Here is a 25,912-nt window from a genome sequence, read left to right as displayed (position 1 = left end):
GACCTCTTTTATCCCGTGGAAAATGTTGTATTTGTTAGCGTATCAGCCCATTCTTATCCCTGGTCTCGTTTCAATCACCTCTATCCGCACAATGTATTTCAAATTTTCAGCTGGCAGTTTTGTAGTTTTCTTGAGCGGGCAAGCATACCACTAAGAGTTTTCTCACATTAGCTTGTCATTGTGCTTGGCCGTGACACCGCTCTGCAGCTTCTGTGGTGACCGTTCTGCAGCCTGCGCCCACAGCTCCCTGGGAGAGGGGGTGACTCAAGGTGACTGCGACTGCCAGGTAACACCAGTGCATCTCTCTGTGCCATAAACCAGCACTGAGGCACCTCGGGCCTTTTTTGCAGGGTCTGTGGCGAAGGTCTCCGTCTTTTTAAGACAAAGGACAGAAGTCACTGTCAGCAGCACGGGTGCCGTGTGGACACAGGTGGCTGCGGCGATGCGAGGCCAGGAGCCGTCCCCAGGCCGCAGGGCACAGTGGGCAGGCTGGCACAACCTGCACGAGTCCCTTGGAAGCCCTCTTCTAAGGTCCTGCCCAGGTGCTTTGGGTCCAAGCCGTCAACAAAAGGAAACCCCCCCGGCCATGCCTGCAGCAGGGGGCTCTGTCCCTCCCAGTGTTGTCTGCGCTGCCTGCGGCTGTCCCTGTATGAGATGCGGGCGGGCGGGTGCACTGCATCCAGCTTCGCTGCCAGCCTCCCAAGCACACCTGCCCCAGGCCCGGCCCTGCCGCAGGACGCAAGCAGCCGGGGAGCCCCGTGCCCACAGAGCAAAGGGCCAGGCCACCCCTCGGCAGGGGGGCTGTGCTGTGCTGGTGGCGTTGCTGCCTCTTACCCTAGGGTTTCACGTTCTGTGATACAGAAAACAAGCAAATGGTGTGAGACAAAAATCTCTGCAAGCTGTCTGGAGGTCGCTGGTCAAGGGAGTCAGGCTATGGCCAAACCCCCGTGTTCCTCGGTCAGTGGGTGCAAGGGCACCACGAGCAGGTGAAGCCGAGCCCTGGCATGGCAGCACAGCACACAGCACACGCAGCGCACAGAGTGCATGCAGTGCATGCAGCACACCCTGCCCTGTCACCACAGAAGGAACAGGCCTACAGCCCCAGTGAGCAGGCATTACAGACACATTTTCACTGTAGGCTCAGGTGTGACGTGCTTAGGGGGATGAAGCCCAGCACCAGCCAATGAGTGGTGCCTATTGCAGCTGGAAGAATAAGGATAAAAGGAACCAGCTGTCTAATCTCCTAGCATGCAGACCAGCCCATCATCTGGTAGAAAGCCAGCCCTGCTGGGGCTGGGCAGGGATGTGGGAAAGGTAGGTGCATGCATGCATGGGTGCTAAGGTGGGTGAGGGTGCTGTGCTGGAGTATGCTTTTGAAGCTGGGACTGTCGGGGCTCCCTGGTACCAGACTTGTCCGAGAGAGGTTGCTCCCCTTTGCTGGGAGGAAAGTGCAAGCTCTAGAGAGGCCCCAAAACATGTCCTTGTCTGCTTCTCTCTTGGGGCAGATAGTCAAGGTATTGCACATGTATTCATTGAATCATGAATCATGAATGGCTTGGGTTGGAAGGAACCTTAAGGATCATCTAGTTCCAACCCCCTGCCACAGGCAGGGATGCCACCCACTAGATCAGGTTGCCCAGGGCAATCTAGCCTGGCCTTGAGCACCTCCAGGGATGGAACATCCACAGCTTCTCTGGGCAACTTGTGCCAGTGCTTCATTGCCCTCTGAGTAAAGAACTTCTTCCTAAAATCTAATCTAAATTTCCCCTCTTTCAGTTTAAAACCATTCCCCCTTGTCCTATCATTTTCTACACGAGTAGAGTTCCGCTCTATCCTTTTTATATGAACCCTATAAGTATTGAAAGGCTGCAATGAGGTCTCCCCAGAACCTTCTCTTCTCCAGGCTCAACACCCCCAGCTCTCTCAGCCTCTCTTCATAGCAGAGGTGCTCCAGCCCCTTGATCATCTTCATGGCCCTCCTCTGCACCCGCTCTAACAGCCCCACATCCTCCTTGTGCTGGGGGCCCCAGACCTGGACGCAGGGCTCCAGGTGGGGCCTCAGGAGGGCAGAGCAGAGGGGCACAGTGCCCTCCCTCCCCTGCTGCCCACCCCTCTGGTGGTGCAGCCCAGGACGCAGTTGGTCTCTGGGCTGCAGCCACACACTGCTGGCTCGTGTCGAGCTTTTAGTCCACCAGAACCCTGCGATCCCTCTCTGCAGGGCTGCTCTCTGTAGGTTCTTCCCCCAGTCTGTGCTCATGTCCACCCTGTCCCAGGTGCAGCACCCTGCACTTGGACTTGTTGAACCTCATTGGGTTCGTGTGGGCCCACTTCTCAAGCTTGTCCAGGTCCCTTTGGATGCATCCCTTCCTTCTGGTGGATCAACTGCACCACTCAGCTTGGTGTCATCTGCCAATTTGCTGAGGGTGCACTCAATCCCATCATCTATATCATTGATGAAGATATTGAAAAGCACTGGTCCCAGGACAGACCCCTGAGGGACACCACTTGTCACCGGCCTCCACCTGGACACGGAGCCATTGACCACCACATTCTGGGTACAAACTTCAAGCCAATTCCTTATCCACCGAATGGTCCACCCTTCAGATCCATCTCTCTCCAATTTGGAGATTAGGATGTCATGTGGGACTGTGGCAAAGGCCTTACAGAAATCCAGGTAGATGAGGTTTGCTGGTCTTCCCTCATCAACTGATGCAGTCACAGCAGGCCACCAGGTTGGTCAGGCACAATTTGCCCTTGGTGAAGCCATGCTGGCTGTCTCGGATCACCTCTTTGTCTTGCACGTGCCTTGACATTGCTTCCAGGAGGATCTGTTCCATGATCCTCCCAGGCACAGAGGTGAGGCTCACCAGTCTGTAGCTCCTGGGTCCTCCTTTCCACCTCTTTTAAAGATAGGAGTGATTTTTCTCTTTTTTTCATTCACCGGGGACTTCACCTGACTGCCAGGACTTTTCAAATAGGATGGAGAGAGGCATGGCAACTCCATCAGCCACCTCCCTCAGGACCCTGGGATGCACGGCATCGGGCCACACAGACTTGTACCTGCTCAGTTGCATCAGGAGGTCCCGAACCTGCTCTTCACTTACAGTGGGAGGGACTTGGCTCCCTCAGCTCCTGCCCGGAGGTTCGGAGAGATGTGGGAAGCAGGGGGGAGGGAGGGGAGGCAGGGTACTGGCGGCAGGGAAGAAGCCTCAAAGCCTGACAGGGGCTCTCACCGGTGCTGCGCTGCAAGGACAGGCAGGAAAGCAAGCACAGGTCAGTGCTCTGGGCGGTTCCCTCAGCAGCTTCTTTTCAGCTCTTCTGTGCTCCCTGTAAGTATGGCTGTTGGTGGTAGGACTCCCTCGAATCCCGGTTGTGCAGCACTGCTGGGTTTTTGGGGGGTTAATGGATTGTGGGAAGCCAAAGATCCATTGCAATGTGGCTTTGTGTGCTGGCGTCAAGGCTTCTTAGTGCACATATTTGGCTGTTTCAGATGTTTCACAGAACTGAAAGCTGCTGTACAAGAGCAGCGCAGCCTTCCAGGATTCTGTCCTCAGGTTAGTTGGGCTCATTTCCCTGCTTGATGGGTCGGTCTAAGGCTGCTCAGTTTTGCTTCCAGTTAGCATTCAGTCCTAGAAGTAAAGGGCTCCCGAAGCCTTCTGCATTCCCTGGCCAGCCAAACTCTGTTTGCAGTGTTCTTGCCTCTAACAGAGGGGGAGTGAGGGATTTTTCTCCTGTGTCCTTGTTGGTTTTTACCCTCTGATCTCATACTGCTTTTCCACCTCTGTGTGGGTGGGGGATGGCAGTGCTAGGGCTTGGGCTTGCTGGGATGGTGCAGCAGGAAAAAGGGTTCCAGGCTGGCAGGTTTATTTCTTAGCTCTAGTCTGGGGGGGACACAATTCCTCTCACGTCGCCTGAATATTGGCTGCATCTAATCAGAAGTGCAATCACACACTTGTCGGTTCCTTCCAGGAAGAGTGCTGCTCTCCGGGGTGGGGTGCCCACGCGGTGTGCCCAGGTGTGCAGCGCTCTGCACGCGCAGCCGATGTGCTTCCTGCTGAGACCCGCGCCACTCGCAGCCCAGTCAGGGGGAAAGGAAGGCTTCTTTTCCTGCAGGTATAGTATTTGTTGTGCCGCTCACTGAAACCAGACAAACTTTGTAATCGAATGTGAGCATCTAGCATTATCCAGGTTGAAGCCAACTGTATTAGTGGAATGCAAGCACTCAGAAGAATGTTGATTTTGTAATTACTGTAAAAAAAAAAAAAAAGAAACATTCTTAAAGGAAAAAAAAAGTGGTAGCTTTCTCAGAAAGATTCTTACTTTATAAGATCTAATCTGGGGTTCAGAGTGACCTGACAGAGCCCTCTCACAGCAGTTCAATACAGTATGCTCCACAGTATCTTGCCAGCTGCATGCTGTGAAACTTTTGCAGTCATTAAATAGTGAATATATTTGACATACCACAATTACAGAGTCCTCTGGTGAATAACTGTGCTATAAAGCACAACTGCGAGGACTGCTATTTTAGAACACGCAGTGTTGTAGTTCCTGTTATTTGTGCTGGATAATATGATGTGTAACTATGTTGAATTTTGATGCATTTTAAATGGGGTTGAAATATATTTGTATATTTTGCTGATGCAATAGAAAGATGAAAAACACATGTATCCTTTCTTTCCCTATTACTCCATAACATTAAATGAACAAATAACTAGTCTAGTTCGTATGTGAAGATGCAGGTTATACTTCAAAGTGATACAGCAGGGTACAAATTGCACCCAACACTTCTGACACCTTGCAATAAACTGAACCTAAAAAAATCCCTGCAATATAGAAGAGCTAAAACTGATCTTGTTTCTTTGTTGGAGATATAGGCAGCATTATTAAGTGTGCAGAGCTTCACCCAAGGGACAAGGGCCTGTGATGCTCTGGCTCTGCAGAGGAGAGTGGATGCGCGCCTGGCTCTCCTAGTTGCCTGTGGCATTGGGTGAGTTCTCCTGGTCCCCTCTCGCAGTGTGTCAGCAGTTAGGAACAAACATTGTTGGGTGGCACTGGAAGAACAACACACTGACTGCTTTAGATGTAAGAAAGAGGAATTCATCAAATTAACAACAGGCTCAGTGCAGCAGTTAGAGGAGGTGCAGACAGTGCTGCACCAACAAAGCGCGCGGGTACAGCACTGGCCCCTCTCGGCTAATGCTGCCTGCTACAAAGGCTGTGACTTTTGTTTGTGGTGCCAAGAATTGATTATGTGATAGGGTGCTGGGGAGGCTCCAAGGAGAAAGCTGTCACTGTTCATTAGTGCTGCACAAAGTGCCTGGATCTGCTGGGCACATGCAGCATCAGCACGGTGCTGTGTGGGGATGTGGCCAGGGATGTGCCTGTGACCGGAGCGCAACACAAATGCTGTCTCTGTGGCAAAGGCTGGCTGGAAACATGCCGGGGGGGGGGGGGGGGGGGGGGCAGGGGGAGGCGTGCAGTGGGGCAGGCAGTGTCTCTGAAGAGAGCTCCTGGTTCTCTGCTGCTTGCTGCTGGTGGCAGAGGCTGTGCTCCTGCTGCCGTAGGTAACGGCAGGTCATCAGTCCCGTTCTAGTGCTTACCAGCCAAGGATTTGAAATGTAGATCTTAAAGTAAGATCTTCTAAAATGTGGTGCAGGTGAGGAGCTGAAGGTCTTCTTTTGCAGTAATGGGTTATTGTTTTTTGGTGCGGTTTGGCTCCATAGTTGCACCTTGCAAACTTCATCCCCAAATGCATTAGAACACAAGTTATCTGTATTTTTGATACTGAAGGGAGAACTTGGTAAATGGAAACATTCAGAAATAATCACATAGAGGAGAATAGTTTCCCTATTGCTTTTTTGGTACTGTGAAGGTTCAATACAAATCACCCTAGACAAGTCACGGCTCTGGTGCCTGGCATAACAATTTAAAATTACCAGAAATGCAAATACGGGTTAATCTAGACTATCAATCATAAACCTTTTAAAATCAAAATAAATGTGTTTATATCTTGCTAGGGTCTAGAATACAAATAAGTATATTACAAAAAAACTAACGGTCTTTAGCTTGGCCTCCCAGACGAGCACGTCTTTTTCAGCTTATGAACTAATTACTGGAAAAAGCATTGGTACAAGCTATGGTGTTAAACCCTCAATGAGGGCTGGTGGCTCCCTCAGCCAGAGCACGGCCACTTAAGGCAGCTGCTGGCATGCTCCTCACTGCGGCAAGCCCCTGGGCTGCTGGCAGCTGGGGGAGGCAGGTAGGATCAAAAACCACTCTTTTGTCAGTTTTCCTCCCTTAGCCTTTGGCCCTCTCTCACAGGTGGGTGCTCTGTCAAGCTGGGTATTTCTCCTCCAGCGGCCGAACGTGACTGGGTGCATCCCGTGGGCCGCTGGGTTCTGCATCCCGCCTGGGTGCGGGGGGCGCAGGAGCTGGGCTGGGGGGAGTCTGAGAGCTGCTGGGCTTCTTCAGGTCGGAATGGGTCGTGGCACCAAGTCTGGTGGGTGCAGTTCAGGAAGAGCCTGGACAATGAATGCTCTGTTTGATTCCTGGGTGGTCCCGTGTGGAGCCCGGAGCTGAACTCCGTGGTCCTTGGGGGTCTCTTCCAACCTGGGCTATACTGAGTCTAGTTCTCTGAGGTCTGGGAAATGCGATGGTGTATGTGCCTCTGCGCTGTGTGCTCTGGAAACAGCAAGCCTCACTGCCTGGCCGAGCTGCCGTGGTCCAGGCATCAAGCTGAAAGAAATGGCAAGAGCGAGCACACACACGGACACCTCCTCTCCAGAGATGCAGCAGCTGACTGGGCTCTATGCAGACATACTGACTCAGATTTCCTTTCTTCTGCCCACACAGCAGCAAAATCTTGACCTTCTGAGCGTGGGGGAGGGCTCAGGCAGGACTGTCCCCTCTGACTGCTGCTGGTCCTGGCACAGCCAGCACATCTTGTTCACTTGTGTTGGGTGAGTCACACGCCTTGTTCTGCTTTGCTCTTTCTGCGTTTTTGTGTCATGAAAACCCATCCAGCTGCTAAATATGTTCTACCTTCACCTCTAAGTAAACAGCAGCAGAAGCTGATGTTGCGTGGTGGCAGATGGAGTTTATGAATGCTCTCTCTGTTTAATGTTTGCATGGTGCAGGGCAAATATTGCCAGCAGTTCTTGGTGCTTGGGGGTGGAAGTGTGAGCTCAGCACTGGGGCAGACACTTGCTCCTGTGCCTCCCCCGGGGGGGGCTCATGCAGCACCTCACCTACAAGCGCCATGAAGGGCTTTACGGGGGCCCTCGCCTGTTCAGTGTTACCAGTACCGCGCTCTGTGCTACAGCAAGTGCTGTGTGAGGAGTGGGGGAGCCTGGAGGTGCAGACCCTGGGAGGCGCAGCAAGGCCTCTGGCTGCCCACCCGGCTCCTGACCTCCCGGGGAGAAGCAGCCCCAGCTTCAGGGCTGGGAGCTGCAGGAGGCCCTCGGGGCTGCATCCAGCATTGGTACTGCCCTGTGGGGCCTGGGCCGTGCCAGCAGTGGCCTGGCGAAAGGAATGGCTCTCAATGTTATTTGGGCAATGTCCTTGTGTCGGGCAGGTCAAAATGGAATCGGGTAGCACAGGAGGCAGACTTGCAGAAGAGGGGGTTGCATGCGTGCTTAGGTAAAGGGTTTGCCTTTATCTTTTCCTTGCTCTTTCTGACCATAGGTCTTGCTGCTCTAACACAAAGGTGTTCTGTGCAGGCTTAGCACTCAGCCTATGAGCAGAAATTAAATGCCAGATCTGAAGCTTTTTGGAACACAGTGTGTCGTGTCCCCCCCCAGTATTCTGTCTGTACAGTCCTGTCTGAGAACACCAATGCCTGGTGCAGCTCAGGCACGGCAGCGGGATGGGGCTGGGTGCAGGGCTGCCTTCCCCCGGCCGTGCCGCAGCTGGACGCCCGCACACACGCAGCCCTCCTGCCCGGCCGGCGCTCGGCCGTGGAGCAGCAGCGAGAGCGGAGCGTTATTTTTATGTCTCATTTGCCTTTCGTGACGGCGCAGATGCTGGTTAGGATGGGAACGTTCACACGGCTCAGCCCACACGGAGGTATTTTTGTGCTGGAGGAACGTGGGGGCTTTGCTGCTGCTTTCCTGGAGTACCGACAGCGGCTGGCACAACACAGCCCTTCGCCTCCGGGGCAAGGCTCTGTGGAGGGAAGCCCTGCCCTTGTCTGGCAGGATCCGGCTGCTTGCTGGATGCTCAGCTGCTGCCCTTGCGTTGTATAGAGGTCAATATCCAGGTCTCATGCCCTGCGGTGGGGTGAGCGGTCGTGGACGGGGCTGGCAGGAATCAGACAGTTCTGCGTCCCATCCTAACGAGAGTGACCCCCCCGACAGAAAACTGGCATCAGCAAAACTACAAAAAGCCCAGAAGTGTGTGCCAGGGTTATGATAGGGAAAAGAAGGGATGATGGATTTCTAGGAGTTGTTTGTGAAAGCTTTGCCTGATTCCTAGATGGAGTGTCTCTGATCCAGACAAACAAGGCTGCAGAGCTAAAGACACCTGAGCAGAGTGGGGTTTGCGTGCTGCTGGGGATGATGAGGAGGTGCAGGTCTATTGCTGGGTCCCTCCATGCAGCAGGGTGAGGGTATGGCCCACCGGCCCTTCAGGCTCACAGCGTATGCACAGATTTCTTCCCCTCCTGCAGGGCTGCTGCTCTGGCTGCTGTGCCTCCCCCGGGAGAGGCGTGGGGCGCTTAGCAGGCTGCGGAGGGTGGGGTGTCTCAGGAAAGAGAGTAACCCTGCTCGGGTTACATACCACCCAGAAATGACATCTTGGGACACAGGGCTTTGAAATATGGTAATGTCCTTAAAAACAAAATAAAAAAAACACTGAGAATCAGAAAGGAAAGGAAATGTCTGCCTTGTGTCTATGATGGATAGGGAAACAAACGGTGGGTGTGCAGAGCCAGTGTCTGGAGCAGAACTGGGAACTGCCTCGGGTGGTAGGGCATGGGCAGCTTATCTGGAGGTCTGCAGGTCCAGCTGGACTGGGGATTCAACAGCTGCCTCTGGGAGCATCTCCTGCTAGTCTGTCCTTCCATGGTAAAAAAAAGTACTTCTAAACAGAAATCTAATTCTGGAAGGAAACAGAACGAACCAAGGGACTCTCCTGCTCTCTCTTCATGAACCTGTTGCTCTTGTCTTTGCTGCTATTAAGCAGCTTTTCTGCACGGCATGCAGAGCGAGAAGTGAGTCAGTGGATGAAGTCTCTCATCCCGCTGTGCCACCTACAAAGTTCCCTAGAGGTGTCTTGAGTCACACTAGCAATCCCTTCTGAAGTAAGTATGGAAAAGAGGAGTTCAGCCACTGAGACAATTGGTGGTTTTCTTTAGAAGGTAAATTTACACAAGTAGGCACTTACAGACTGGTAAAACAAGAAACCCCACTGCCAAATAATCCCATTACTGAACGTGTACAGAGCATGCATTACACTTGGTGAAAGGCTTTCCTTCCATTATGTTTCAGAGTTCCAACCACAGTATGTCACTTGGGGATTGTTTAGAAGATGCTGACAGTGACATAAGGAAACAGTTTTACAAAAACAGGGTGTGAGATCTGGGGCCACCTTTTTAAACATAATTGAACCCCCCACATTCATTCTCCTCGAGAAACTGGCTGCTCGGGGCTTGGACTGGCGTACGCTTCGCTGGGTTAGAAACTGGCTGGATGGCCGGGCCCAGAGAGTTGTGGTGAATGGAGTCAAATCTGGTTGGAGGCCGGTCACTAGTGGTGTCCCCCAGGGCTCGGTACTGGGGCCGGTCCTCTTTAATATCTTTATCGATGATCTGGATGAGGGCGTCCAGTGCACCCTCAGTAAGTTTGCAGACGACACCAAGCTAAGTGCGTGTGTCGATCTGCTCGAGGGCAGGAAGGCTCTGCAGGAGGATCTGGATAGGCTGGAGCGATGGGCTGAGGTCAACTGCATGAAGTTCAACAAGGCCAAGTGCCGGGTCCTGCACCTGGGCTGCAACAACCCCAAGCAGAGCTACAGGCTGGGAGATGAGTGGCTGGAAAGCTGCCTGGCCGAGAAGGACCTGGGAGTATTGGTGGATAGTCGGCTGAATATGAGCCAGCAGTGTGCCCAGGTGGCCAAGAAGGCCAACGGCATCCTGGCCTGTATAAGAAGCAGCGTGGCCAGCAGGTCGAGGGAAGTGATTGTGCCCCTGTACTCGGCTCTGGTGAGGCCGCACCTCGAGTACTGTGTTCAGTTTTGGGCCCCTCGCTACAGGAAGGACATGGACGTGCTCGAGCGAGTCCAGAGAAGGGCGACCAAGCTTGTGAGGGGTCTGGAGAACAAGTCTTACGAGGAGCGGCTGAGGGAGCTGGGCTTGTTCAGCCTGGAGAAGAGGAGGCTCAGGGGCGACCTCATCGCTCTCTACAGTTACCTGAAAGGAGGCTGTAGAGAGGTGGGGGTTGGTCTATTCTCCCACGTGCCTAGTGACAGGACGAGGGGGAATGGGCTAAAGTTGCGACAGGGGAGTTTTAGGTTGGATGTTAGGAAGTACTTCTTTACCGAAAGGGTTATTAAGCATTGGAACGGGCTGCCCAGGGAGGTGGTGGAGTCACCATCCCTGGAGGTCTTTAAAAGACGTTTAGATGTAGAGCTTAGGGATATGGTTTAGTGGAGTACTTAGTGTTAGGTCGGAGGTTGGACTCGATGATCTTGAGGTCTCTTCCAACCTAGAGAAATCTGTGAATCTGTGAACCATTGCTGATGATAATATGAGTGCTGATGATGGTAAATTGGTACATTTTCTGGCAGAGAAATCATAACCACTTGGCTGGTTCTGACCTGTGTGACTTGTCCAGTTTAAAGGTTGTTGGGTCTATGGGGTCATTCAGTCACACTGAGGAGTTGGTTTTTGGTGTGGCAGAGTGGCACCAAGCCGTGCACACGCAGCAGCTTCGTGTCTCACTTGCCCATTTGTGCAGGAGCCTATGAACCAGCATTCATTCACTGTGCTTTGTCTGTTCCTCAGCTGCTGTTCAGGATGTCTGTTCCACTTGGGAAATATTTGCTGTCATCTTAATCATTCTTTCTATTTGGCTCTTATGTCAATAACGACTGAGGAGCAAAATTAAGCATCCTTAATAGGCTCTTGTGGGGATCTTATCAAAAGCCATTTACAATTCTTCACTTTCCTTCTGCTTTAGATAAAGTGTATTTGTAGCTTGAAACAATGCCAGCGGCTGTCACAGTAAGTGCTTGTTGCTGTTCACAGCGATACTGACCGCTGCGCAGTGCGTGCAGGCAGCGGTGGGCGCCGGGCGGGAGCTCCGTTGGGGTGGTTTCCTTCCGCATGTCTCACCACGGCGGTACCGGGACGTCTGTTTTAACGAGCCCTCGCCTGCTGGCGAGGAGCGATCCCCGGGGGTTCCCTGTCTCTGCGGCCCGTGGGAAGCACCCTCCAGCTCCGGCAGTGCCCGGGCTCAGCGCTGTCCGTCTGCCTGGGGACCTGGCCCCGCAGTGGGGCTGTGCCCGCGCCGCGCTCCCAGCAGGAGCTGGGCTGCCCAGGCTGGGGGCGTTGTGAAAGCCCCCAGCTGGGGCAGAGCAGGGCACGGCACTCTGCGGTGCCTTCGGAGAAGTAAAAGCAATGTCACTGGGAGAACTGAGCAGAGCTGGTGGGAGATGTGGAGCAGATTGTATGTTGGGATTTTTAATGTGGAGCTAGGGCTGGGACAAGGTTTTCTGTTTTTCTGGTAGCTTCCATCACTGCGTGGTAGAATAGCCAAGTCCATTCCATCCTCGGTCCAGGCAAATGCGTGTCAGTTCTCAAACATGGACTGATGCTTCAGGGGGGCCGGAGGTGGTGGTGGTGGAGAAACAGCAGCACTCTGGTAGTAGAGCTTTTACATGAAATGTGTGGTTCTGTCCTCCCCTGACGGCTGGGGAACATCACTTTGCATACTGCTGAGTAGCTCGACGTTTTGGTTAAGACAAGCGAGCCACCTGATGTGGTGTGAGGGCAACCTCAGCGCTGCTCCTGTCATCCTGCTGAAGTCCTACCCGAATCGCCTGGCCTAACGGGTGGTGGTGAGGGCCGGCCGTGCCAGGTGACTGCCTTGCAGCACGTGCTGAGCCTGGCCCCAGCAAGGTGGTGCTGAGACATGCGGTGCTCCCACGCACCAGACGGAGAAGGGTTAATGTGCAGGATCACCACCACAGCAGGAGCCCCTGCTATCCACCCCGCTGGCTAACCCGCTGCCCGCTGCCTACGGGCTTCAGAGGGAGCCTTTGGAGACAACCTGCAGGCTGAGCCAGGGTTTCTCGCTTGGTCCTTTTTTACTGATAATTGCCATTAAATAGGCTACTGCTCATCCTGCTGCTATTCATATCAAGCCTTTCTCCCTTCTCCCCAGCTGTGAACCTGTTTGAAGCAATAACTGTATTTAAGAAATAATAGAGTAAGCGGGAGGAACTGGTGTTTCTGCTCTTCCAGATTATCTGTATGGTGAATATAACTATTTGATGTGGAAAAAAAAGAAATTGTCATCTCTAGCAGCGCTCTCTTTCAATCCCCCTCCCCGTCTCCTCCCTACCCCCCAGATCATTTAGTTTTTCTTATTTGGTATATTTTCCTCTGCTTTAAATGGGTCTTAGCATTATTCATCTTTGAACCCTATTCAGAATTAATGAGGCAGTGAAAAAATGGAGATTTACATGAGAAGCAGTTTGTGTATTTTAGCAAGGGTCCTTGGAGCCTTCCCTTGACAATGATACAAGTTATTTCAAAAGCAGCATAACTAGCTCACTTGTATTTTGTTTTAAAAGAATCTGCTTCTTTTCACTCCCTTTGTTGGCTGGAGCCTTGAGTTCAGTTCTCTGAGGTTTCACACTGTTGCTCTCGCTGATACCAAAGTCATTGCAAATACACGTTTCCCATCAATATGTGTTAAGCAAATAAATCACCACTGCAGTGCTTTTTCATGTGCAGGCTTCTGACTTCAGTGTCTTGACTAAGCTAAAGCGAGATTTCCCCCAGCACAGCCTCTGATAGGAGACTTGAGCTTGGCAAAAATGGTGATGGATGGGAGAGACAAAAAAATGTGGGTGTTGAATTTGTCCTCTGTACTCCTAGCACCCCGTGCAGCACCTGCAGGCCTCTGGCTGGGAGCCGGTGGTGCTGGCGAACACGCGATGGACGTTTGCAGTGCCTGACAAGGAGAGCAGGGACCCACGGTGGGCAGGGGCCAGGAAGAGGCAGCGGGGGGCTCAGGTTGTCCGGTCTGAACAACAGGGGCTGGAAGAGAGGCAGCTGTGCCTGCCGGCTCGTGTGAGACGCCTGGCTTGCACCATGCTCGGCCAGGGCTCACGCCGCGACCACCGCGTCCCCGACCTGCTGCAGGCACCGCCACGTCCCCCGTCCGGCCCCGTCTGCAGCAGGGTTAAGCCTGCTTACAGCCAGGTGAGCAGACACTTTGCTGTAGAAGCTAAGGATGCTGTGTCCCTGAACTGCCCGTGAGTAACCTTTGAATAAAAATGTTTCATGACCTTTGGAGGGGTGAAAAAAACAGAGGCAGGCAAATGTATCTGTGTGACATCTGAGAAAGGTACAAATCCAAGCTGGAATGGGAAGTAACTTAGTTATCCCTTTGGAGTAATTTTGGAGAAGAAAAAACACTGAATACAAAATTTACATCCAGTTGGTTTGCTACCAACACTACTCTACCACACAAATTTCTTAAAGGACAAAAGTTTACATTTATAGGCTCAGTCTGAGCTTGTGGGCAGCTCCCAGCTGGGCTTGTAGTTGGCAGAGAGGCTTGAAGGGGCTCCTCTGAGCCTCTGCTCCAAGGCTTTGCTTTGGGCATAACAAGCCAGTGTGCACAGGGCGTGTTCTTTGAAATGCTGCTGCCAAAACAGTTGGGCCAAGATTCTGAGTATATTGTGATTAGAAGATTATTAAATCAAAGAAAATTCTTAACTGGTCCAACAATTAGCTGTATGCATAAGATAAAACATTGCAGTCTGAAGTGGCAATGTGAGAGCCTTAAAATAACCTGGCTGGTTATTTTAAACACCGCATGTCATTAATGGTGAATAAATCCCAGCAGGCAGTGTGCTGGCTAATGCCCACAAGCTACCATGCCAGTCTTTACCTGGCCTTTCCCAAGCCCTGTGCCTGTTTGCACTGGGTGTTTGCTCCTTTCTGGGCGGTGATGGAGGACAAGGGAGAAGTGCTCAGTGCTGCGCCGTGGCTGGGGAGAGCAGCAGCCTGGCAGCTCCTGCGTGCACCCTCCTGGGACCAGGGCCCATGTCTGGAGCTGCAGGGGCAATTGTATCTGGCATGGTTATTCCTAAGGTACAGACTGACTGGAGGGATGAAAAGCATCTGTCCTCCACCACTGGCTGCACACAGCTGGTGCTGCGTGGGTCATGGGTCTGGCTCCAGCAAAACCGTGTTGGAGAGGAGGTGCATGCTCTGGGTCCTGGGTACCCTCCTGCCTCTCTGGTCGCCTCTTTCTTCTGCGAGTATATTTCCTCAGTATTTTTTAATGGCTTTTTCTGACAGTTTTCTTCATAAAAATAACTAACCAGTCTCATTAATTTTAGATTTGCTATTGCTAGAGTAGAGCTGTGGGCTCTGTACTGACAAGTCGGTGCAGTCTCCAGCCTTGCATGGGCTTTCCATGGTGCAAGATGACGAGCTTGTTTTCGGTGGGACGGTGACTGTCTGATGGTTAGGTGGCCGCTGCCTGAATTTGCTTTGGCTTTAGCTTAACTTGCTTTTTGTTAATTACTTGCCAGCGCTATCAAGGAGCTCTGCCAGGCAGGGTCAGCATCTGTGACCCCGCAATGAGTGGCAGAGGGAAGCGGCTGCCCAGGGGTGCCAGCGGCCCTGCGTCCCCTGGGCCAGGGCAGGGGCACAGCCAGGCACCGGGGAGCTCCCTGCTGCACGAGCACCGGGGAGCTCACCGAGCAAGAATTTAGCTGTATTTTTAATGATTTTAAAAAATAATAATTAGATAATTTGGAATGTAGGTGTTAGTGCTGTTGTAACTGGACTAATAATAACTGGTTCTCATATTTCGATTAGGCTGGTAAAACATTAATTAGACTAGCAATAAATTCTTGGCACCTTGGATGTGCGCTCCTGTTTGCCTGTAACAAGATTTTGAGTATAATAAATGAAGTGTATATATTTTTATGGCAAGCCATAACACTTCCTCTGAGGTATCTTAGGTTTCATTGGATGATTCCAACTAATTGTCCTTGAATTCATTATAGAGAAAACTCTCAGCTGTCATTTGAAATGACTGAGATTTTTAGACATGGAAAATGACTGTTCAATGGAGATAATCTGCCAGAATTTCTTATTGCAAAGTCCTGTGTTTAATATCTTGGCATTCCTCCTTTGTTTCTTCTAATGTAAGGCAATAGTTATCATTACTATGTCATCTGCCTGGAGTGGGGCTTGTCTTCATCACTTCTCTTGGTAGAAAAGTAACTCCTTATTTCCTAATTGCTGGATTAATGTTTTGAGCTCAGGAAGTTAAACAGTGGCAGGATGAGACAGTCACGCAGGGACAAGGCACAATGAGACAGCTGCAGAGCCGTGCTGCCACAGTACTCTGATAAGGGAGAAGAACGTATCATTTCCATTGGCAATTATGTTGAATCCATAGTAGCTTTGCTTCATATTTGCAATCCATTCACCAGGGTTATTTTGCAATCATATGAAAACAATCATGTTTACATGATTGTACACACATGGAATACCTAAACATAGAAAATGAGATTTATAGAGTTCAGTGTGACAGCTGTACTTTCTACTGGGGGCACACTTGTTCACCAAATTTCTTTCCCTCCCTCACTATCCCCCCACCCCCTTGTTGGCATTTCAGTGAAGAAAGGATTTAAAATACAGAAAACGTTAAGGATATGAAGAATCATTCTCACAATCTGACTTATGTTAACTTCTGTAAAAACTACAAGTTTAGGAAAATTGTCATTGGAGGATTTCTTTTGTTCTGTTTTTTTTTCTTTTTGAAGACTTTTTGATAGTAAAACAGATGCAAAGTAAAGTACATACAAGGAACAGACGCAGTCACAGAACTGATGTTTTGCAAATCCTTTACAACTTTCCACTCATATTGATGTAAAACCGGTGATCAGACTGCGTCAAACTGCTTGACATATGGATCTGTGCAGTTTGTATCTGTCAGGAGCAGAAGAGACAGCACGGTGAGTCAAACACGGTGGGATCTGAGAAACAACAGAGTTTTGGTTCCAAGAAGAATGAGAGCTAATACATTTAAATGGGGACAAAACTCATGTCCACATTACACTTCCCAGCAGTCATAGCAGTGGGCATAAAGCCTCAAAGAAGATGGGATGGGATCAGTCTGGGAGTAGTTGCTTCTGACCCAGCGCTTCGCTTACTGACTCCCCTGCCGAACAAGCGCAGGGCCAGGCTGCGGGGGGTTTCCTGGCTGCCAGGAGAGGTGATGAGAGCTCCTGTGTCTGTCCTGGCTCCTTCCTGCCCCACACACGCAAAGGCTCAGCCCATGGGCTTGCAGCGCAACGCGCTGCTCTCCTCACGCACCTGCTCGCAGTCCGCTGCTGTGCACCCGGAGGCTGGTGCTGCCTCCAGCACGAGCGAGGGGAGCGGGCAGATGAGTGGCAAGATGCCAGCCTGCACGGGGCGAGTCCCCTCGCTCCCCTGTCTCCACTGCTCAGGCACTGCGGTGTGCCAGGAGGTGGCTCCCCATTGCACCCTGCTCAGCTTGCCAGCACCCGGCCCCCAGCACCCCACGGTGCCCTCATGCTCCGGCTGCGGCTCCTGGAGACGTGCGCTCACCAGGGCAAATCTGCATCCCAGCTCGGGCAAAGCACTGATTTCTCACAAATAGCTGCTCTCAGATGGTAGATCCCAAATCTTACGTGCCACACCAGGTTTATCGTCTGCTGCCAGAACTGCACTTAGCTGTAGAGGGACTCCCTGACCTCTGTGCCCATGGAAAACCCTTGTTCATCTTCAGACGTTGCTACGCAGACATACAGCGGGACACCTGCTTTGCAGAAATTGAACCTGAAGTTGCATTTGTATAATTTTATTCAAAATCTTTCTGTGTGGTTTAAAGACTAAAAAAGAACGTAACCACTTTCCATTCAGATGCCTGACGTTGCTTCTGTATGTTTTGTGCCCGTGTCTTGTTGCTGTTAGCACAAGGAAGCTGGCGGGAGCTGCAGCGGCGTGTTGGCAGGGCTGTCACTGTGCGGCTGCTGGGCTCCTCGCTGGAGGCGGTGTGTTGTGACTGGGGGGGGGCAAACGCAGAGCCCCCGGGGGGGGACAAGCTGGGGAGGAGAGCAAGGGCCCTGCAGGGCCGGAGAGTGGCAGGGCACGGGGCTGCCAGGCCTGGGCCGTGTGGTGGGGGCCCAGGGGGGCAGGCAGGAGAAGGCTTCGGAGAGCTCAAGTGTCCAGGGTGACCCTAGTGCTGCTAACGCTGCTGACGTGGTGGCAGCAGCTGACAGCAGAGGCTCCGAGGTTTGCTCCTTGCTGACTGAGAGGCTCCACGAGCCGTATGATGGTGTCAGGACCAGAAATACTTCAGCGAGTTTAGTTAGCTCATCATGGGAAATCTCACAGGGATTTTACATTTACTTAATTCCTTGAGAGAAATGTTGCACCTCCATATACTTCTGTTACTTTATAGCCTTACTAGTTTTATTTTTATTTATCTTCTTCATTGAAGAAACGAGTCTTTTCCCAGCTCAGGAGGGTGTTTGGTGCAAGCTGTTTGAGGTGTCCCTGTGCTGGGCGGCTGGAAGGAGCAGACCTGCGGCGGGGCCAGGCCAGGAGCGGGCTGTGCAGTGTGAGCTGCAGGTACCCGAGCATGCGTCCTGCCAGGGACTGTAGCTCAGCTGACAGCTGATGTATTCTTTTTAATTTGCTAATGCCACAGGAGAGACTCATTAATTGCATTGAGAACTGATAGGCAATGGCTGGGACTTGTTATGATTATCTGGAAATGATGCTGTACAAGCTGACACGATTAAAAAAAAAAAAAGATCCTGGCAGTTGTCCTTTATACACGTGTCAGCCCCTGCTCAGCTCGATCCATGGTCTGGCTGGGGGATCCAGCGGCAGCTCGTTGCTTGATATTGCTGTGAATCTTCTAATGCCCGGGGGCAAAAGCTGAGTGTTCCTCTAAAGGGAAAGTGCTGAGATTGCATTCTGCATATATCTCTGGTGCGAATTGACATTGCTTCTTTGGCTTTGTACCTCTGAGCATAGCTTGGCCAAAACTGAGGGAGGCTGAGGCAGAGAAATGACTGAGGCACGGGGGAAGCAGTGTCTGGGGGGTGCTGCTGGCACGCAGCAGCTCTGAGCACCCTTCTGCCAATTCCCTGGCTGTGCTGGGCTGTGTGACCTTTCTGGTGAAAGAAAATTCAGTGCTGAAGTATTTTATTTCTTTAAAGGGGAGTTTTTAATATTTATAACATTCACAGTAAAATTAAAATACATGAAACAGACATTGCCCTGCAGGCGTCTTCGGGCATATGGAGAATAGAGCTAGCAAAAATGATTTATTTTCAGATATAATGTAAAAGAAACTTTCTTAATTTTCAGATGTGTATTAGCTAAATCACAGGTGAAACAATAATAAATCAGCAATTTAAAAGATTTCTGCCCACTTTTGGCAAGACTGGCACTATGATTCAGTGCTGTTAAGGCCATTTGGCAGGTTCATACCAGAATAATGTTTGGAAAAGCGTGACTTTAATAATCCTGTGAGTGAAGGGAAGGATCAATTTCTGTGTTTTTAAGATTAGTAAGAAGAGACAGGTTGCCCGGTACAAAAAGAAGGAAAGAAAAGAAAATCACCTGTGCCTAGTACAGTGCCATTGTTAAGAAGCATCCTCCAAGCTCAGTGTATCTGTATACAGGAGTTTGGTCTCCAGCTGACTGGCAAATGAGGCACTCTCCTCAGTGAATGCACTTTCAGAGAAAGCCCAGCGTTGGATTGCTTTTCGTCTAAACGTTTCAGAAGAGGAGACCCCAGAGTGCTGCTCTGAAGCTGTGGCTTGCATTTCAAGTGTATATACAGAAACGTGTCTTCCTTTCTTTCTTGGAAAAGCATCCAGACACAACTATTAACATAATGATACAGCACAACAGCTGTGCTGCACAGACACCCGTACCGGAGCGTTTCTTACAAATAGCTGATTTACTGGGGCCTTGGCATGGCACATTGCACAGGCAGGGAATGAAACCTCTGCCTGGCCTTGTCCCTTCTGTTCTGGAGGCCCTTGTTAACCCTTGCTAACATGGATTGGGCTTCCCTTTTCCATTGAAAAAGTACATTTATCCCAGCTCTGGGCTCGTCCTTGTTACCCTAAAGGTACTGGGGAGATTGGCTGCATCCCCTCCATCCCCTCCATGAGTAACTCGCAGTGATATCACCAACTCCCTTCCCTCTGACTGTGTCTTTGCCTCAGGACTGGTCTCACTGCACTGGCCGCACAAGCATCTCTTTTCAGAGCATTGCACCTCTTCTCACGCTGCAGGAATGAGACGTGCTGCAGCAACGCGCCCACGCGCCTCACCCCACCGCAGGGCATCTCTGCACCCACCTGGCTGCTCACCCTATCAAAGAGGGGCCCAAACCTTTCAGAGTCATTCTTCAGGCTGCAGGCTTGTCCTGGGGATGTTGAGCCCCTCGCAGCTATCAGCAATGTCCCCACCACAGGAGGCTTAACAGGACACCCCTCTTCCTTGCAGGCAGCGGCGGTGACACCCGGTCTCCTCAGAGACCACCTCCCCACGCCCTCATCAGCAGCTCTCCATCCCCGAGCTCCACAGCACCTGCTGATGCCCGAGCTCACCCCTGTCTGTGGAGCAGAGCCAAGCTCTCTCCTTTGCTCTGCACGGGGAAAATGTCCCGTGCTGCTTGGCCCGGGGACGATCTCTGCCAGATGAAATAGAGCAGAGCCAAAGGGACTGCAAATCCATAAAAGCATCAAAGACTGAGAAAGTACTGCTGACAGGAAATGACTGCGGCAGGTCGCTTCTACAGGGATGCTCGCTCAGAAAACCCGGCACCTTGCTCCCAGCAGCACCGCACTCCATCACTCACTAAGAGCCACTCTCCCACAGAGCACTGCACGTGCTGTGGAGCCGACCGCAGGGCTGCGCAGATGTGTTTTGTCTCAAACCATTTCTGTACTGGTGAGTGGAAGACAAGATCAGTGTTCCAAAAGCACGGATACAGAAGTGCAGCTGGGAGAGAGAAAAGGAGAAATATTTTTCTCCAATTGCTTTATTGTTTTATTCTCATCAGTCTTCTTAACAAGAAAATAAGTACATTTTTGGTGAAGTACTGGTGCAGATAACTCACAGGAAAACTTTAGGATCTTCCTGAGCCCTGCCCAGAGCTCTATGTCTGTATTTTGGTGTTCACCCTCTCTCTGCAGGGATGTGTGCTGCCTACAGCCTTCTCAGAGCCCCTGGCCTCCCTGCACTGCCACAAGTGCTGTGAGGTTGTGGGACTGCAGCACAGGATGCAGGGGAAATCAGTGTTGTGATCTGAGGCAGAGGAAGAGCACCTGACTCATTGGACAAACTCAACTCCTTGGCTTTCCTATTCGCACTTATGAGCAGAAACAGTAAAGGACCTCCACTTTCACTTTTTAATTTTATTCTTTTTTAAATTTTTAATGAAGATGCTTTGCAGGCAGACCATGCTTTACACAGGTATTCATATGCCTGCTGCATTCAGCACAAGGGAGCCCATCTCATACCAGAAGTCTTGGCAAATAGCACTGGAATACAAAGTCCTTAATCCCAGTCCAAACACTTCCTGTGTTTTGCTCTAAAGCTTGGACAAGGTTTCCATTGCTAACTTTCTCTTTACCTGCTCAACTTCTGTTACAGAATTCTGGCTGTTGATGTCTCTTAGATGTATTTTTGTACAGTGTTTTAATAACATGACTTAAATTATAAAACAAATTTGAGATTGATGTAAATCTAGCTTTAGCCATTATTAAATCCAAAGAAAGTCATACATACCATTGGGCCTAACACCTAGAAAATAAATATGCGCTTCTCAGCCAGAAGCATTAGATGCACCAGAAAGTCCATTGTCTGATGGAAGACGTGTGGTGTTGCTCGCACCCAGCCGGAACAGAGCAGGAGGATATTGGAGCTCCTGGGAGGGATCAGGACATTTGTGAAACAAATACGTGGGTGGATTGCCAGGCTGCAAGCTCAGCACATATGAAATAAATACATAAATAACATGAGCTCTGCAACTGAGAGCTGTGTGTGTGCAGGTGACAGTAGGGGCTGGGGGCGGAAGGTGGTGTGTGCTGTCAGTGTCCAGAAGGGAGAGCAGCTACTGAAAACTGCCTCTCCATCAGTCAATGCGTTTACTTTTACATACGCAGAGAAGAATTTTTGTAATTCTCTCAGTGCAGTCCGTTTGCTCTCATTGACGTAAGAAGGGTAATCGTCAGGGGCTCACCCTGCTTTGTTCTTCCCTGCCAGTGCTGAGTTCCAGCCTGCACGTCCCCTGCTCTGGTGTGTCACTATTACTACAGCTCGTTGGCTCCATTCTCGCCTTGGCAACCCCTCGGCTGCCCTTGCCCCATGAGGTGCAGCTCTGGTTCTCCTGGGCTGGTTGCTCTGGCTCTGCACTGCTCCCGTGCTGGTGCTGCTGGTGGCAGTGCCCCGAGGCCCTGCGGCTGCTGGTCGGGCCCAGCCCTTGGCAAGGGTGAGGGGGGCAGCGACCTTCGCGGCCATGAAACTTGCATGGGGATTTCCTGCTCTCTGTGGGTGACTTCAATCTCCATCGGGGTTTTTGAGACAGGAACTACCAATGGTGATTGGAGCTGAGGGCTTCTCACAGGAAGCTTCCTGTGAAGCAAAACTGAGCTGCTGAGCTGGGAAGAAGAGGGCTCACACACAGCTCCAGCTCCCTCAGAAATGATGAGGCTTTGCCGTGAAGCGTGGCCATTTCTGCAGGAGCTCCCCCCGTGCCTTGCGTTCGGAGAGCAGGGCCCTCGGAGGGAGGCGTGCTGGGGAGGCTGCGCCGCGCGCCCCAGGGCCTTCGTGCTGCTGCTGCAAGGCTGGGCGCCGAGTGCTGGCAGACGGGTGGTGAGGGATGGCTCCTGCACAGCACATCGCCTGGCGGCGAGGGCTGCCGATAAACTTGGCCTGGCCAGACACACAGAGCTTCTCCTGCTGAGGCCCAGGGCTGCACCCCTCATCCCGGGCTGGGGAGCAGGCAGGTGACTGCTGCAGAGCGGGTAACACGCTCCTCTTGTGTGGGCAGACACAACAGGCTCCAACCGTCTGTGGTTTGAGTAGAGCATCTCCTCAAACTGAAAAAAAAAAAAAAAAAAAAAAAAAAAAAGAAAATCTCTTCTCGATCTGAAGACACCAAGTGCTGATCAAATGATACTGGCCCACTTCAGAGGATTTGTTTGATCCTTTTCTAAGTGGCTTAGTCTCCTCTACACGGAATACACAAAATCTTTTCTTATATCCAATTAAGATTTCTTCTAGGTGTGGGTAGCACTTTGCTCTGTTCAAAGGCTCTCTTCTCCCTGCTGCGGGAGAGCTCTGTGCATAGCGTGAGCTTGCTCTCAAAGGCACAGGGAGGGCAAGACGCGCCTTGCTTGTTTTTTCTGGTCAAATTGTCAATTGAACAGAGCATTTCACAGTGGCACAAGCAGAAAATAATTGGCTACACTGCACTTTTCTGCATGAGTACCTGGAATTCACAGCGTCAGAGGGAAGAGGTTTGCTCTGTTTGGTGCTTGCGTGGCTGCAGGTGGGGTGGGAGCACGGTGAGCAGCGGGCGCAGGGCCTGCCCGCTTCCCCGAGATGGGCACGCCAGGAAGGGCTGGGGACAGGGCTTAACGGTGGTGTTAGTAGTGGCCAGGCGTGATGATCTGATGGGTCTTTTCCAACCTAAATGATTCTGTGATCAGCGTGGTTCATCTTCTGGCAGCAAAGGGCCAAGCCGGTTGTGGGGGCTCTGGGGCCTGCCCTGTGCCGACCCCCGGCTGCAGCAGCGGGTGCTGCCGCGCCACCGCCCTGGGGACCGGCGGGGTGCAACTGAGCAGGGCTCAGCCACGTCCTCAGTGGCTGTGGATCATCTCTCCGCTGGGGGGCTGGATACATGAGCATGTTAGAGGAACGCTTTTCACAAGATTTGTTCTTTTCAAGGAGGCCGTTTCCTGATGTCCGAGTGATATAAAACCAGTCTGTAATGTTTTGATTCCGCTGCTGCTGCAGACGCGGTGCAGTGGGAATAGTGAGCTGGAGTCACAGATTCACAGATTCACAGATTCACAGATTTTTCTAGGTTGGAAGAGACCTCAAGATCATCGAGTCCAACCTCCGACCTAACACTAAGTACTCCACTAAACCATATCCCCAAGCTCTACATCTAAACGTCTTTTAAAGACCTCCAGGGATGGTGACTCCACCACCTCCCTGGGCAGCCCGTTCCAATGCTTAATAACCCTTTCGGTAAAGAAGTACTTCCTAACATCCAACCTAAAACTCCCCTGTCGCAACTTTAGCCCATTCCCCCTCGTCCTGTCACCAGGCATGTGGGAGAATAGACCAACCCCCACCTCTCTACAGCCTCCTTTCAGGTAACTGTAGAGAGCGATGAGGTCGCCCCTGAGCCTCCTCTTCTCCAGGCTGAACAAGCCCAGCTCCCTCAGCCGCTCCTCGTAAGACTTGTTCTCCAGACCCCTCACCAGCTTGGTCGCCCTTCTCTGGACTCGCTCGAGCACGTCCATGTCCTTCCTGTAGCGAGGGGCCCAAAACTGAACACAGTACTCGAGGTGCGGCCTCACCAGAGCCGAGTACAGGGGCACAATCACTTCCCTCGACCTGCTGGCCACACTGCTTCTTATACAGGCCAGGATGCCGTTGGCCTTCTTGGCCACCTGGGCACACTGCTGGCTCATATTCAGCCGACTATCCACCAATACTCCCAGGTCCTTCTCGGCCAGGCAGCTTTCCAGCCACTCATCTCCCAGCCTGTAGCTCTGCTTGGGGTTGTTGCAGCCCAGGTGCAGGACCCGGCACTTGGCCTTGTTGAACTTCATGCAGTTGACCTCAGCCCATCGCTCCAGCCTATGCAGATCCTCCTGCAGAGCCTTCCTGCCCTCGAGCAGATCGACACACGCACTTAGCTTGGTGTCATCTGCAAACTTACTGAGGGTGCACTGGACGCCCTCATCCAGATCATCAATAAAGATATTAAAGAGGACCGGCCCCAGTACCGAGCCCTGGGGGACTCCACTAGTGACCGGCCTCCAGCCAGATTTGACTCCATTCACCACAACTCTCTGGGCCCGGCCATCCAGCCAGTTTCTAACCCAGCGAAGCGTACGCCAGTCCAAGCCCCGAGCAGCCAGTTTCTTGAGGAGAATGTTGTGGGGAACGGTGTCAAAAGCCTTACTGAGGTCAAGGTAGACCACGTCCACAGCCTTTCCCTCATCCACCAAGCGCGTCACTTGGTCATAGAAGGAGATCAGGTTCGTCAAGCAGGACCTGCCTTTCATAAACCCATGCTGACTGGGCCTGATCGCCTGCTTGCCCTGCAAGTGCTGCGTGATGACCCTCAAGATAATCTGCTCCATGAGCTTCCCCGGCACTGAGGTCAAACTGACAGGCCTATAGTTCCCCGGGTCTGCCCTGCGGCCCTTCTTATAGATAGGCGTCACATTGGCTAGCCGCCAGTCAACCGGGACCTCCCCCGATAGCCAGGACTGCCGATAAATGATGGAAAGCGGCTCGGCCAGCTCCTCCGCCAGTTCTCTCAGTACCCTCGGGTGGATCCCATCCGGCCCCATCGACTTGCGCACATCCAAGCTCCGTAGCAGGTCGCCAACCATTTCCTCATGGATAGCGAAGGCCACATCCAGCTCCCCATCCCCTTCCACCAGCAAGGGTGAGTCCAGAGTCCTGGTTCCTTCCAGAGTCATCTCTGCCTGCATCTTCAGTGCAGTTGTTTCCAATTGCTCGGCCAGTCAATTATATTTTAGCAATTCCTTTGAAGGCATTTTGCTTGCACAGGTGTCACTGAAGATTAACTTTAACATATGAAGTCTATTATTTGGAGCTCATGCTTCCCTCCACCCCCAGGAGAAACTTGGCTCAACTGTCAGAGCCTTGGAGAGGTTTGCAGAGCTGGCAGCTAGAAATAAAAACATCTTTTAACAGCTCTTTTAATCTAGCAGAAATAAAGTCTAGCAAAAGCCAATCAGTGAAAGCTAAAACCTGACAAACTCAGACTAGAAATAAGACACAGGTCTGCATGACTGACTGTGATTAACCAGGACTGCAGTTCACACTGGCGCATAGCAGGCTCTCTATCACTTGCGGTCTTTACACCAAAACTGGGTGTCTCTAGTCATCTGAGAGCTGGTGAGTTGGTCCATGGAGGAGGCAGCTCTGGGGCTAGGGGGACTTGGCTCCATTCCCCCAGCAGGGATTATTTTCCCTAGATCCTGGTGAGCTGGCACCACTCTGTGTATAGACTGGAGATGGCTTTATTCTAGTGTGGTCTAGAGATGTAACTAAACAAAAGCCGGTAGAGGAGTCTGTATCTTGACTTTTTATTCTTTCTTTGTGTCCTTGGATTTAGCGATCAATAACATTATTATTGATAATCTCTAAAAGATAGCTGAAATGTACAATAGGGCAATCTGTTCATTCATTACTCATTCACGACTGGCAGACTTTATTGTATGATAAATTAGGCTAGTGGATTAATTGTAGCTTCAATATATCTAATAGCAAGTGAGAGACTGCAGAGCTGAATCCCCAGTATTTGGAGAATGGGCATCTTGGCTGGTGAGTGGGGGTACTCGGCAGTTAAACCTTCTTCCCTGGGAGGTCTCACACACCAGTAATTTCAAA

At 51.6% G+C, this 25,912-nt stretch overlaps 1 protein-coding gene across 18 annotated transcripts in view; it reads left to right on the top strand.

Moving 5' to 3' along the window:
• Positions 1–1,249: 1,249 nt before the first annotated feature.
• LOC310900013 (uncharacterized protein) overlaps positions 1,250–25,912 on the top strand; it is a 37,200-nt gene continuing 12,537 nt past the window's right edge. For 3 of the 18 annotated variants that reach the window (XR_014584774.1, XR_014584775.1, XR_014584776.1), the window contains exons 1-4: positions 1,250–1,314; positions 3,491–3,554; positions 3,970–4,113; positions 4,875–4,987. Coding sequence is in view for 1 of the 18 variants with exons in the window: in XM_083837227.1 (XP_083693353.1) it covers positions 2,980–3,273; positions 3,970–4,113; positions 4,875–4,987 (551 nt within the window). In the remaining 17 variants the exon portion in view is untranslated. The other 15 variants (XR_014584772.1, XR_014584773.1, XR_014584778.1 and 12 more) reach the window with 14 other exon arrangements.

The sequence above is a fragment of the Anser anser genome (assembly GCF_964211835.1).
Source record: "Anser anser genome assembly, chromosome: 5".
Classification (NCBI taxonomy): domain Eukaryota; kingdom Metazoa; phylum Chordata; class Aves; order Anseriformes; family Anatidae; genus Anser; species Anser anser.
The sequence above is the reverse complement of the archived record's forward strand: the minus strand, read 5'-3'. Positions and strand labels throughout refer to the sequence as shown.